The sequence below is a fragment of the Oryza sativa genome, chromosome 2, assembly GCF_034140825.1.
Source record: "Oryza sativa Japonica Group chromosome 2, ASM3414082v1".
Lineage (NCBI taxonomy): Eukaryota > Viridiplantae > Streptophyta > Magnoliopsida > Poales > Poaceae > Oryza > Oryza sativa.
Window position 1 is genome coordinate 22,576,354 of NC_089036.1, and position 10,427 is coordinate 22,586,780.

The following is a 10,427-nucleotide window of genomic DNA, read 5'->3' on the forward strand; positions in this document are numbered from 1 at the left end:
ATTTTTCTATTGACTTTTCACGGCTGCCTCCTCACTTGCACAAGGCTGTGTCAGAAAAAGTATCTAGGCATCGGCGCTTGAGCCGGCGACAATTTAGTCGTTCGCTTTTCTCTCTCAGCTTTTATCTCTCCGCCAAATATGTTAAAATCTTATGCACGCAAGCTATTAGCCCATTATTGTACTTGCTTTGATATGTGGTATGTAGAAGGAAAAAAAAATAAGATCATACTAGTATTTGTCCTCCTAACACATTCAGCACATTTGTTTGACAGGAGCCGTGTCTCGAATAACTGTTGTTTTAAAGCTCTAAGAGACATGGCGATCGAACTCTTTCGAGTTGGTGCAATACTCCATTGTTGTCATGAAGAATTGATATCTCAAGCAACCAAATAGCAGTAATACTTTCCTCGCGGAACCACTTTTTTTTTTTGTCCTTTTTCTTTTACGTAAACACGTAAGTTTCATACCACAAACCTCTTGACCCACACGATTCTTTCTATATATACCATATTTACATCGTCGATAGATGATATAGAAAGTAAGACTAATCCTTTTTTTACTCTGCAAATTTGTGACAACAGCGAGGTGCTGAAAACATCACCATCGAAATTCCGTTCGGAAATAATGCTGTCACGGTTGAACAAAAGTAACCAAGGTGACCACTCGCAGCAGAGGAAGAAAAGTCCACCATCCGAAAATGTAGACCACCACACAACCAAACGAGAGCGAGAGGAAAACCAAACCTGCACCACACACGCCGCGGCTCTCGTCGGCTTGAGCCGAGCCGATACAGTGCTCGTGCGCGCAGCGGCAGCAGCCGCGTCATCTTGACGTCGGCGCGGCAGCGAGCCGCCAACGAGCCGAGCCACCGGAAGACGCCACCATCAGCTTGACGGCCATAAATACGCTCTCTTCTCACTCTAATCAAATCTCTCTCTCTCTCTCTCTCTCTCTCTCAGCCAGCCACCGGAGTCGTTTCGTCTCGTCTCGTCTCCTCCGTTTGAGATTCCGAGATTCTACTAGCTATAGGTGATTCCCTCTGGTTTTTTCCTCTCCTCCCAAATCCACGCCCTCTTCTTCAATTCCCTGGGCGAAATTAATCTTTTGGTTGTTTCTACCTTTGCTCTGATCGATCTATGTCTGCTTCCTGGTATGTATGGGTAGTAGAGTCGCAAGAATATTCGGTTAGGCCTGCATGTGTGTTAGTTATTTTTTTTAAAAAAATTTCTTCTGCGGGTGAGTTCTTGATTTCCCTGTAGCGATTCGAGTCTCTCTCTTCAGGTTGATGTCCATGGATGGGCTTCGGTTAGGGAATTGTTTGCGCGGTTTTAGTTAGATCTGTCGCGTGTGCCCTGCTTTGTTTGTTTGGTTGGTTTGTGGGAATTCACAAGATTTTTTGTTTGTTTTGCTGGGTTTCTCGAAGCTTGTGCGGTAGGAAGTGTGAGCGAATTTGCTGATATTTTCTCTTTAGATTTAGCTTTTCTCTTCAAAACCAGATATCGAGGTACTGTTTACAAATTGTGACAGATATTGGACAAAGTTGTAGGGAAGCTCATATATGTGATTATTTTCTCTTCCACCTTGAAGCTTGCTGCATAAACTGAAACAGTTTTCCATATAAAAAACGGAAGAATTTCGCTTGATTTGTTCCTCATAGAACACCTTAGCAAACAGCCACACCCTATAAACGTAGTTAATTCTTTTAGTCCAGGACATGAATATACTCTCTTAGTATGGTACGGATTTGTATCGGAGTTGCTGCGGTTTAGGTAGTTTCAGGTATTTTTCCCACGTAAATCTGAAATGGTTTTCACAGCCATGGGTCCTACTAGAATACCACCAAGCTATTCAGCTTGTCTCATGCAAGCCAAGGCTCAAGGTGACACCTATGTTTGTGGTCAGGGTTGTTTAGTTAGCTGTTCGCTTGGTCATACGTATGAATCTTGTTTTGAATCCAATAGAACATCACATGCACAGGTAGCATCTCATGCTTGTGATGTTCTCTTTTCGTCGGTTACCGATCGTCTAGTCAACTGAATCAGAGATTCCAATTGTCCTAAAAAAATATGTGTATGTTCATGGCTATTAAGCTGAATATGCGGTTTGTACGGTGAAGAAACGATCTGGCATGTTTGCTCTGTTAGGTACGACATGAACATGCTAAATTAAGCAGTAATTCTATGAGAAAGTGGCGATTAATTGCACTGATCCGTTCTTAGTTATGCAGCATGAGATTTATGTGATTCAGTTCATCTGCTTAATTGTCAACATAGTTAGCATGACGTGCTGGGGTTCTAATTAGAATTGCTAAAAATTTCAGTCAAGTTGCTAGCCAACCCATTTTTGTCAAGAAAAAATGATGGGGGGACTCTGTTGATATGTGGATGTGCGGAAGTTTTGACTTTTATTATGTACTGGACACGCCTTTATATTTCTTAAATATTTAGAAGGTATATGTAATTATGAGTTCAAACTAAAATTTGGTCTAATAAACATTTCGTGATTATTTATTAGGTGAGACCTTGGGTTTAGCTTGAATTCCTGTATCTGACTAATTCTGTTTAACTCCCCTCTTGATAAATGGAATAACTAGTTTGCCTACGAAAACAAAATTTAAAATTTTATAACGTGCAAAATATTAAAATGTATTTCTTGTAAACATTCACTCTACCGAAACATTAGTCATTCTACCGAGATAAAATTTCCTTCGATGATAGTTTCGTGGTGTGTTGTAGCTGTTGTGATCAATGAATTAATGGTCAGGACTAGCTGACTTCCTCACTGCAATTAAGCTTGATCTTGAACTCCTGTTGGGAAGACAGCAATTAAAATTTTAGTGGAACCATGTAATCAGTCAGAGAAACAGAGATTGTACGAGCACTGTTACAGAAAATGAAATTAGAAGCACAAAAAACCTGTAGCTCCTAAAAGTCTTCAGTTTCAGCAATTCAAAGTCATTCCCAAGACTTGATTGTTTGTTCTTCCTGAAGATCCCTGTGCAAAGAAGTCTAGACTGTCCTTTTCTAATTATGCATTTGATGATACTACCAATCCTACAGTCGTTTGTGGCATGATCTTGAGCTGACTTACCATTTCCATCCTATTGCAGGACTTTTCAGTCTGGTAAATTTTTTCCATCAGACAGAAATTATCTGGCTACAACCTGCTGCTTCTTGATGCTCAACTACCAGAGAATTAACATCACTATCTCAGATGGTCTAGCCCGTCAGAGTTGAAGTACAGTCTGGATCAAAATTTTCCTGAAATCCAGACAGTAAGTTCATGGACAGGGCGGACACATCGGGTTTTGTCAGTGGTGGACTCATCGGTACTTCGCTGCTGCTGATTTTCTTCCACTTCGTCTACTCTCCAGTGCACATATAGAACAAGATCAAGAAGCACCTGATCTATCTTTGTCTCGTTGTTTCTTCCACCTTCTGTACATTGCAGGATTACTTAGCCTAGATGAATAACGGTTTTCCGGAAATCATTCGCCGCGGAAACCCGCATCTGATGGATAATTCCGCAGTTGTGATAATGGGACACTCTGTGGCAAGCTACACCATGGACAGCCATGGACGGAGCTCTTCTTGCCTAGACCACCTGGGTTCATCAATGGAGAACAGTAGTATCCATGGCAAGAGAGGTAACAACCGGAGGTCGGGTCATGGTGTGTCTGCGCAAGATGACGGCTGCGGGTTGGTTCTTGGATTGGGTCCATCGCCGGAGATGGGCTCCTCCGCGGCGCGCAGGTCGAAAGCGCCGGCGCCGGCGACATTGTTCAGCCAGAGGAGCTTCTCCTTCACTGAGCCAGGGGTGCTCAGCCTTGGGCTTCATCGGGGAGATCATGGTGGCGCGACGATTCAGCATCTGGAAGAAGCGCCTGCTGGGAACATCATCTCCTTCGCCGCCGCCGTCGATGAGGGCTCGACGTCGGCGAGGAGGAGCTCCGGTGGGTACATGCCGTCGCTGCTCTTCGCGCCTCGGCCCAACGCGTCGGCTCCTGAAGAGGCTCGTCATGATGTCGTGGCGGATCACACGGACAACACCGTGAGTGGTGGTGGCGCGCGCCATGGCCATGCGCGGCGTCGCGTCGTTCGTCAGCTCAGCCCTGAGCCTGAGCCTGAGCCTTCGGCGACCATGACGGAGACCTCGTTCGGTGTGAGCTCCGACGTGGTCACGACGGTGACCAATCCTGTGACGACGCAGCCGGCGGCGGCGGCGGCGCAGTCGCAACGCCGGCATCCGAAGAAGTGCAGGTTCAAGGGGTGCTCCAAAGGAGCGCGAGGCGCGTCGGGGCTGTGCATCGCCCATGGCGGCGGGCAGAGGTGCCAGAAGCCCGGGTGCCACAAGGGCGCCGAGAGCCGCACGGCCTACTGCAAGGCGCATGGCGGTGGCCGCCGGTGCATGCAGCTCGGCTGCACCAAGAGCGCCGAGGGGAAGACGGATCACTGCATCGCCCACGGCGGCGGCCGCCGGTGCGGGCACCAGGGCTGCCCGAAGGCCGCGCGGGGGAAGTCCGGGCGGTGCATCAAGCATGGCGGAGGGAAGAGGTGTTCGGTCGAGGGCTGCATCCGGAGCGCGGAGGGGAGGGTCGGGCTCTGCATCTCCCACGGCGGCGGGCGGCGGTGCCAGTACCCGGACTGCCGAAAGGGCGCGCAGGGGAGCACGCTGTACTGCAAGGCGCACGGCGGCGGCAAGCGGTGCGTGTTCGACGGGTGCCTCAAGGGCGCGGAGGGGAGCACGCCGCTGTGCAAGGCGCACGGCGGCGGGAAGCGGTGCATGTTCGAGGGCGGCGGGCTCTGCCCCAAGAGCGTCCACGGCGGCACCAGCTTCTGCGTGGCGCACGGCGGCGGGAAGCGGTGCACGGTGCCCGGGTGCGGCAAGAGCGCCCGCGGCCGCACGGACTGCTGCGTCAAGCACGGCGGCGGCAAGCGGTGCAGGGTCGACGGCTGCGCCAAGAGCGCGCAGGGGAGCACGGAGTTCTGCAAGGCCCACGGCGGCGGCAAGCGCTGCACCTGGGCCACCGGCTGCGAGAAGTTCGCCCGCGGGCGGAGCGGCCTCTGCGCCGCGCACGGCACGCTCATGGCCTCACAGCAGCGTCGCGCCGGCGGCGGCGGGAGCATGATCGGTCCAGGGCTCTTCCACGGCCTCGTCGGCGCCATGAACAACGGCTACTCGTCCTCCGGCGTCAGCACGGCGTCGGAGTACTCCGACGCCTGCGACGGCGCGGCGAGGAGGCAAGAGCTGATACCTCCTCAGGTGCTGGTCCCGAACTCCATGAAGTCGTCGTGCTCGTCGGCGCCGCCGCCGTCGATGGGCAGGGGCAGAGAGGGAGGAGGGTTCGTCGTCCCCGAGGGGAGGGTGCACGGTGGCGGCCTCCTGTCGTTGCTCGGCGGGAGCTTCAGGAACGTCGACGTCGACGAGCTCTGAAGCAGCAGCGCTCGTGTGAGAAAATCAGTGTCAGTTTCTGCATCTCAAAAAACGGAGGAAAAAAAACGAAGAGAAAAAAAGAAAGAGATTCTATAGCTCATATAGATGTTAGGTTGGTACGAAACTTCATAGATTGTTTTGATGTTATTATCGTGTCAAGATTCAAGTCTCAGGGCATGAACTTGTCAGGGGATTTCAAATGTTTTGAGTTCGTTGTGAATAAAATGTAGTAGACATGAACTTGTCAGGGGATTTCATAAGTTTCGACGTCGACATGAACTTGTCAGGGGGTTTTTCGGGTGGAAAAGGCATTAAGCTGCGGTTCTTGTGAATGAAATGTATATGTAATAATCAGACATTTCTTTCTGCTACAATATGCAGAATCATCTAGTCGATGATTCTCAGAAATTCAAGACGAATATTTGGTTCTTTGACATTTCTGACCTTGCCAACCTTGCCACCATTTTGCCAATGACAAAAATTGATCACTGCCAAATATTTTGGCAAAAATTGGCTGGCATTTTGTTCGGTTTGCTACCAAAGTTTTATTTTGGCCCAATTCAACTAAACCAAATAATTTAGCATGCTTTTTTTTAAGCTACAAACGCCAAATGCATGACAAATATATTGACATTACCATTTTTTGGCTTGGGTAAATTTGTCACGGACCAAACAAGCCCTAAATGTGTTATCGTTTCTTAAACGCTGCCTGAATAGTTGTGAAAAATTCTTAAACAATTAGACAACACATGTTGTTGTATTACATATCCTTATATAAACATACAAAGCTACATTTGATCTAACCGCACGGTGAAAATGAGAAACTCTTTTAATCACTCGTGTGGATATATGTCCACTCGTTTATTACCACATATTAACTAAATGATTATGATTTTTTTTCAAAATAATAATAAGATAGATTAATACATAATATATCACTCTGCAAACATACGAATTTTACAAGTTGTAAAAAACAAATTTATCTGTGAATATATAGAGTTTAATTTGCTATTTTTGTTACAACTACAAATTTGGTTGTGAATATAAGCATACAAGTAAAAGTTTAATTTGTTAATTTTGTTATAATTTGTAGAAGTTAAATTTGAACTCGTATGTTTGTAGAGTGATCTATTACATATTAATCTTTTTTATCAGTTATTTTAAATATAATAATTTGATTGACATGTAGGGGGTGTTTGGTTCATGGCCACACTTTGTCACACCACACTTTTGGCTGCCACAGTTTGTTAGACATGTGTTTGGTTCACTGCCACAGTTGTGGCTTGCCACACTTTTTTAATAGCATGTTCTATATGTTATAGGCTCAATTTTTTTTGTCAACTTTACCACACTTTGTGGCTAGCAATTTGTCCACCACACTTTTGTGGCTGTCACAACTTACCTAACGTTAGTTGTAGTACAGTATGGCCGGTAACCAAACACACCCGTAATAAATGAGTGGGACGTAGGGTAGTTTGCATGCCCTTGAGAGCTTAAATAGCTTTCCCTATGCTTCTCTACGACGGTGGCTTTGTCGCTGATCAGAGTTGCAATATAATGTTCGTCGAATCACTATTTTTGCACAGCCGAATTGCGTTGTAATGTTGAAACAACTACGCCCATACATTGCAATTGCAGCAATGCAGCATCCAACTCTGTTGCACGTAGTAGTAGCAACTAGCAACAGGTGTTGGTTGGTAGCAATAAGTGCACAAGCCGTAGCCAGAAATCTTCACGACACAACTACACAGATGCGCAACAGCGCAAAGCACTACAGCAGATCAGGCAAAAGTGCAGCCATTTTAGCTGATTATGCACAGGAGATGGAAGCAAAGCAGACGGCGAAAATGCGGCACAGCATGAGGCGCTGGACCACCGTATCCTCTCACTGAAAACCTCGAGAACGGAAGGTCTCACACAAACCAAGATGGAGATCGCTTTAAATCCACTAGACATCACCATTGCCTTTGCATCTGCATATAAAGCAGCAGGTGGCCACTGTGCAGGCTGCATAGCGAGAAGAAGCTAGGCTTTGTTGTCAACATGGCAAGAGCTGTGCTTACACTGACTGTTCTTGCCTTCTTGTGCCTTGTGGCCCTCGGCTTGTCCGGCAGAGCCAATGCCAATGCAACGGCGGGGAGGAAGATGGTTGGGGTGTATGAGCTGAAGAAGGGGGATTTCTCCATCAGGGTCACCAACTGGGGAGCTACTATCATGTCTGTGATTCTTCCCGACTCCAAAGGTATATGGTTCTTCTGAATTTTGCAGTTGAGTTTGTGGAATTGTGGTGCATATCCTCTTTGTTTTTATAGGTGCTTTTATTTAGCACATTGCGACTTCATACGTTTTGTGGTGCATAATCCTTGTTTTTTGTACCTTCAGAGCATTTGTGAATTCATACGTTTTGGTTTTCTTTTCCCTGTAGGGAATTTGGCTGATGTAGTCCTTGGCTACGATACAGTTGCTGAATACGTTGTAAGATCATACATAATCCCCTCTGTTTCTTCATCCTCTTCCCTTCTTGCTGATCAGTGATGTATTACTACAGTATATATAGATAAACAGATCTCAAACAAATTGTTCACTCTCAAATTAAGTGGCCCAAATAAATTTTCTTTTCTGAATCAAAGTTGGCTTGTGAATGAATGTGGCGTGCACATTAATTCAGAACGGGACGGCCTACTTCGGAGGACTGATCGGCCGCGTAGCCAACAGGATCGCCAACGCGCGGTTCACGCTGGACGGGAAGACCTACCGGCTGTTCCGCAACGACGGCAACAACTCGCTCCACGGTAACACAGGCCGCATGTGTACAGTGTGATCTCATCCCCTGTGCCGGATCGCCGGCTGGCTAAACTCTTTCAGTGATCTGTCAGTCTAGCTGTCACTAACTCATTGTTCATGCTTCATCGTCTTTGCTCTTGCTCTTGCTTTGCTTAGGTGGTCACCGTGGATTCAGCAAGGTCATATGGACGGTGAAGGAGCACGTCGCCGGCGGCGACTCGCCGCGCATCACGCTGTACTACCACAGCTTCGACGGGGAGCAAGGTAGTAACTGATCGATGATCTCGTGCTAGCCTAATTGGCTAATGATGAATTGCATATATTATGTTCTGTTTCTTCCTGCGATAACATTTTTTGCTTTAAGAAACACCTGAGCAAACTGGATGCATATTTAACTTTGGCACTAGCAAAGTAGCAAGCACTTCCAACGGCATCCTGCGGTCCACTTCTATCACATATATATTCACATTTTGAGGGGGAAGTGGGCGTTTTTCCTGCATATGCAATGTGCTCTTCTCATCCTTTCTCATCATGGAAAAGCTTGCTGTACTTCCACGATGTGTTGCAGCACAGCGAGCCTCATGCGCACACTATACTACTAAAGACATTATGGCAAACATTTCAGGAGGATAAAAAAGAAAAGGGAAGGCAAAAAAGCAGCAGAGCACTACTGCAATTTGCATATAGTGCATATGCATGCAACTCATTTTTATTGAGAGAACCTATCAAGTGCTCTATCGACAAAAATCTTGAAATATTAGTACTAGCAGTGTAGAGCACAATGTCATCAAACATTCTGCACATTTTAACTCGAACCATAGCAGTACGAATGCGAGAGAATTAATCTATAAACCCAAAAGCATATGCTGAAATTTGTCCAAGATTGCGATGAACTGCTGCTATGAAATGTTATCCAACATCGTCTCCCTTTTTTAGTATCTTTTTTGGTTAACCAGGTTTTCCGGGCGACCTGGACGTGTTCGTGACGTACGAGCTGCCCCGCCCCTACGTGCTGGCCGTGCGCATGAACGCGACGGCGCGGGGCAAGGCCACGCCGGTGAACCTCGCCCACCACGCCTACTGGAACCTCGCCGGCGAGGGCAGCGGCGCCGCCAGCGTCCTCGCCGAGACGGTGCGGATCCACGCGTCGCGGTACACGCCCGTGGACGCCGCGACGCTCATCCCGACGGGGCGGGTCGCGCCCGTGGCCGGCACGCCCTACGACTTCCTCGCCGGCGCCCCGGTGGGCGCGCGCATCGTCGGCGCCGCCGTTCCCGGCGGCGCCGTCTCCGGGTACGACACCAATTACGCCGTGGACGGCGCCGCAGCCGACGGCGAGCGGCGGCGGCTCCGGCCGGTGGCGGAGGTCCGCGACGGCGCGACGGGGCGGGCGATGGAGGTGTGGGCGGACCAGCCGGGGGTGCAGTTCTACACGAGCAACGGGCTCGCCGGCGTGCGCGGCAAGGGCGGGAGGGTGTACGGCCGGTACGGCGCGCTGTGCTTGGAGACGCAGGGGTTCCCCGACGCCGTGAACCACCCGAGCTTCCCGTCGCAGATCGTCCGGCCGGGGCAGGTGTACGAGCACAACATGGTGTTCAAGTTCACCTTCTAGTGCGCACTTGGGCGGACCGTACGTAGCAGCATCCGATCCGTGCATGCGTGCGGCTGGTCGGATGTGTACTGTCACGTTGAGACCTGTAGTCCTGTACTGAAAAGGAATAATGGCGTGCGCTTGTTGCTTTGCTCCATCCATGACTTTGGTCAACCAGTGAAGGGTCGACGGTGACTTCAGTATCGGAAGTCGGAACTGCTAGCTGTGTGGGGAGTTTGTTGCAGTTCTTTAATCACAACCTCTTCCAAATAACCCAGATTTTCGTTCACATCGTGACAACTGAGAAAATGTAGTTAGACTAAAAACTAAAAAATATCTTTAAATTTTTATAAGCTGGTTATCAACCAATTGCTTCTTAGAATCTTAAGATTCCTCAAAAATCTTATATTCACCAACATATTGTTTCACTAAAATTATACGATACAATAATTACAGTACAATTAGTTGTCTCGAAAGTTCCAAAAAAAAAAGTCTCAAAAGAATCTCAGCTTGTCTCCAAGGCTGCGGCTTCACTGTTTCGTTGTTGTGTTTCCTTCCGTGTTACGTAGAGACCATCGGTTTGTCGATTCTTTTTTGTGGGGCCCCACTATAAACGGAG

The 10,427-nt window shown here is 48.1% G+C and overlaps 2 protein-coding genes across 4 annotated transcripts; both read left to right on the forward strand.

The window, feature by feature from the left end:
* Positions 1-901: 901 nt before the first annotated feature.
* On the forward strand, positions 902-5,869 carry LOC4329752 (uncharacterized). Of its 3 annotated transcripts, none has more exons than XM_015771193.3 (3): positions 902-1,029; positions 3,110-3,328; positions 3,451-5,869. In XM_015771193.3, exon 3 carries the CDS (start codon positions 3,466-3,468, stop codon positions 5,431-5,433), a length of 1,968 nt encoding a protein of 655 aa, XP_015626679.1. In that variant the 5' UTR covers positions 902-1,029; positions 3,110-3,328; positions 3,451-3,465; the 3' UTR covers positions 5,434-5,869. The 3 variants fall into 3 exon arrangements, with proteins under 3 accessions (XP_015626679.1, XP_015626678.1, XP_015626681.1); XM_015771195.3 differs by having other exon boundaries at positions 943-1,150; XM_015771192.3 differs by having other exon boundaries at positions 3,110-5,869.
* A 1,573-nt stretch (positions 5,870-7,442) lies between these two features.
* On the forward strand, positions 7,443-9,965 carry LOC4329753 (uncharacterized). Its single transcript, XM_015771196.3, has 5 exons — positions 7,443-7,675; positions 7,859-7,908; positions 8,102-8,225; positions 8,374-8,481; positions 9,174-9,965. Exons 1-5 carry the CDS (start codon positions 7,477-7,479, stop codon positions 9,827-9,829), a joined length of 1,137 nt encoding a protein of 378 aa, XP_015626682.1. The 5' UTR covers positions 7,443-7,476; the 3' UTR covers positions 9,830-9,965.
* The last annotated feature ends 462 nt before the right edge of the window (positions 9,966-10,427 follow it).

What these genes read in the sequence shown, in the direction of transcription:
- LOC4329752 (XM_015771192.3), top strand. Translation starts at nt 3,466, where the DNA reads ATGAATAACGGTTTTCCGGAAATCATTCGCCGCGGAAACCCGCATCTG.
- LOC4329753 (XM_015771196.3), top strand. Translation starts at nt 7,477, where the DNA reads ATGGCAAGAGCTGTGCTTACACTGACTGTTCTTGCCTTCTTGTGCCTT. An exon ending in CGGCAACAACTCGCTCCACG is followed by an intron (nt 8,226 to 8,373) that starts GTAACACAGGCC and finishes TGCTTTGCTTAG; the next exon opens with GTGGTCACCGTGGATTCAGC. An exon ending in CAGCTTCGACGGGGAGCAAG is followed by an intron (nt 8,482 to 9,173) that starts GTAGTAACTGAT and finishes TTGGTTAACCAG; the next exon opens with GTTTTCCGGGCGACCTGGAC.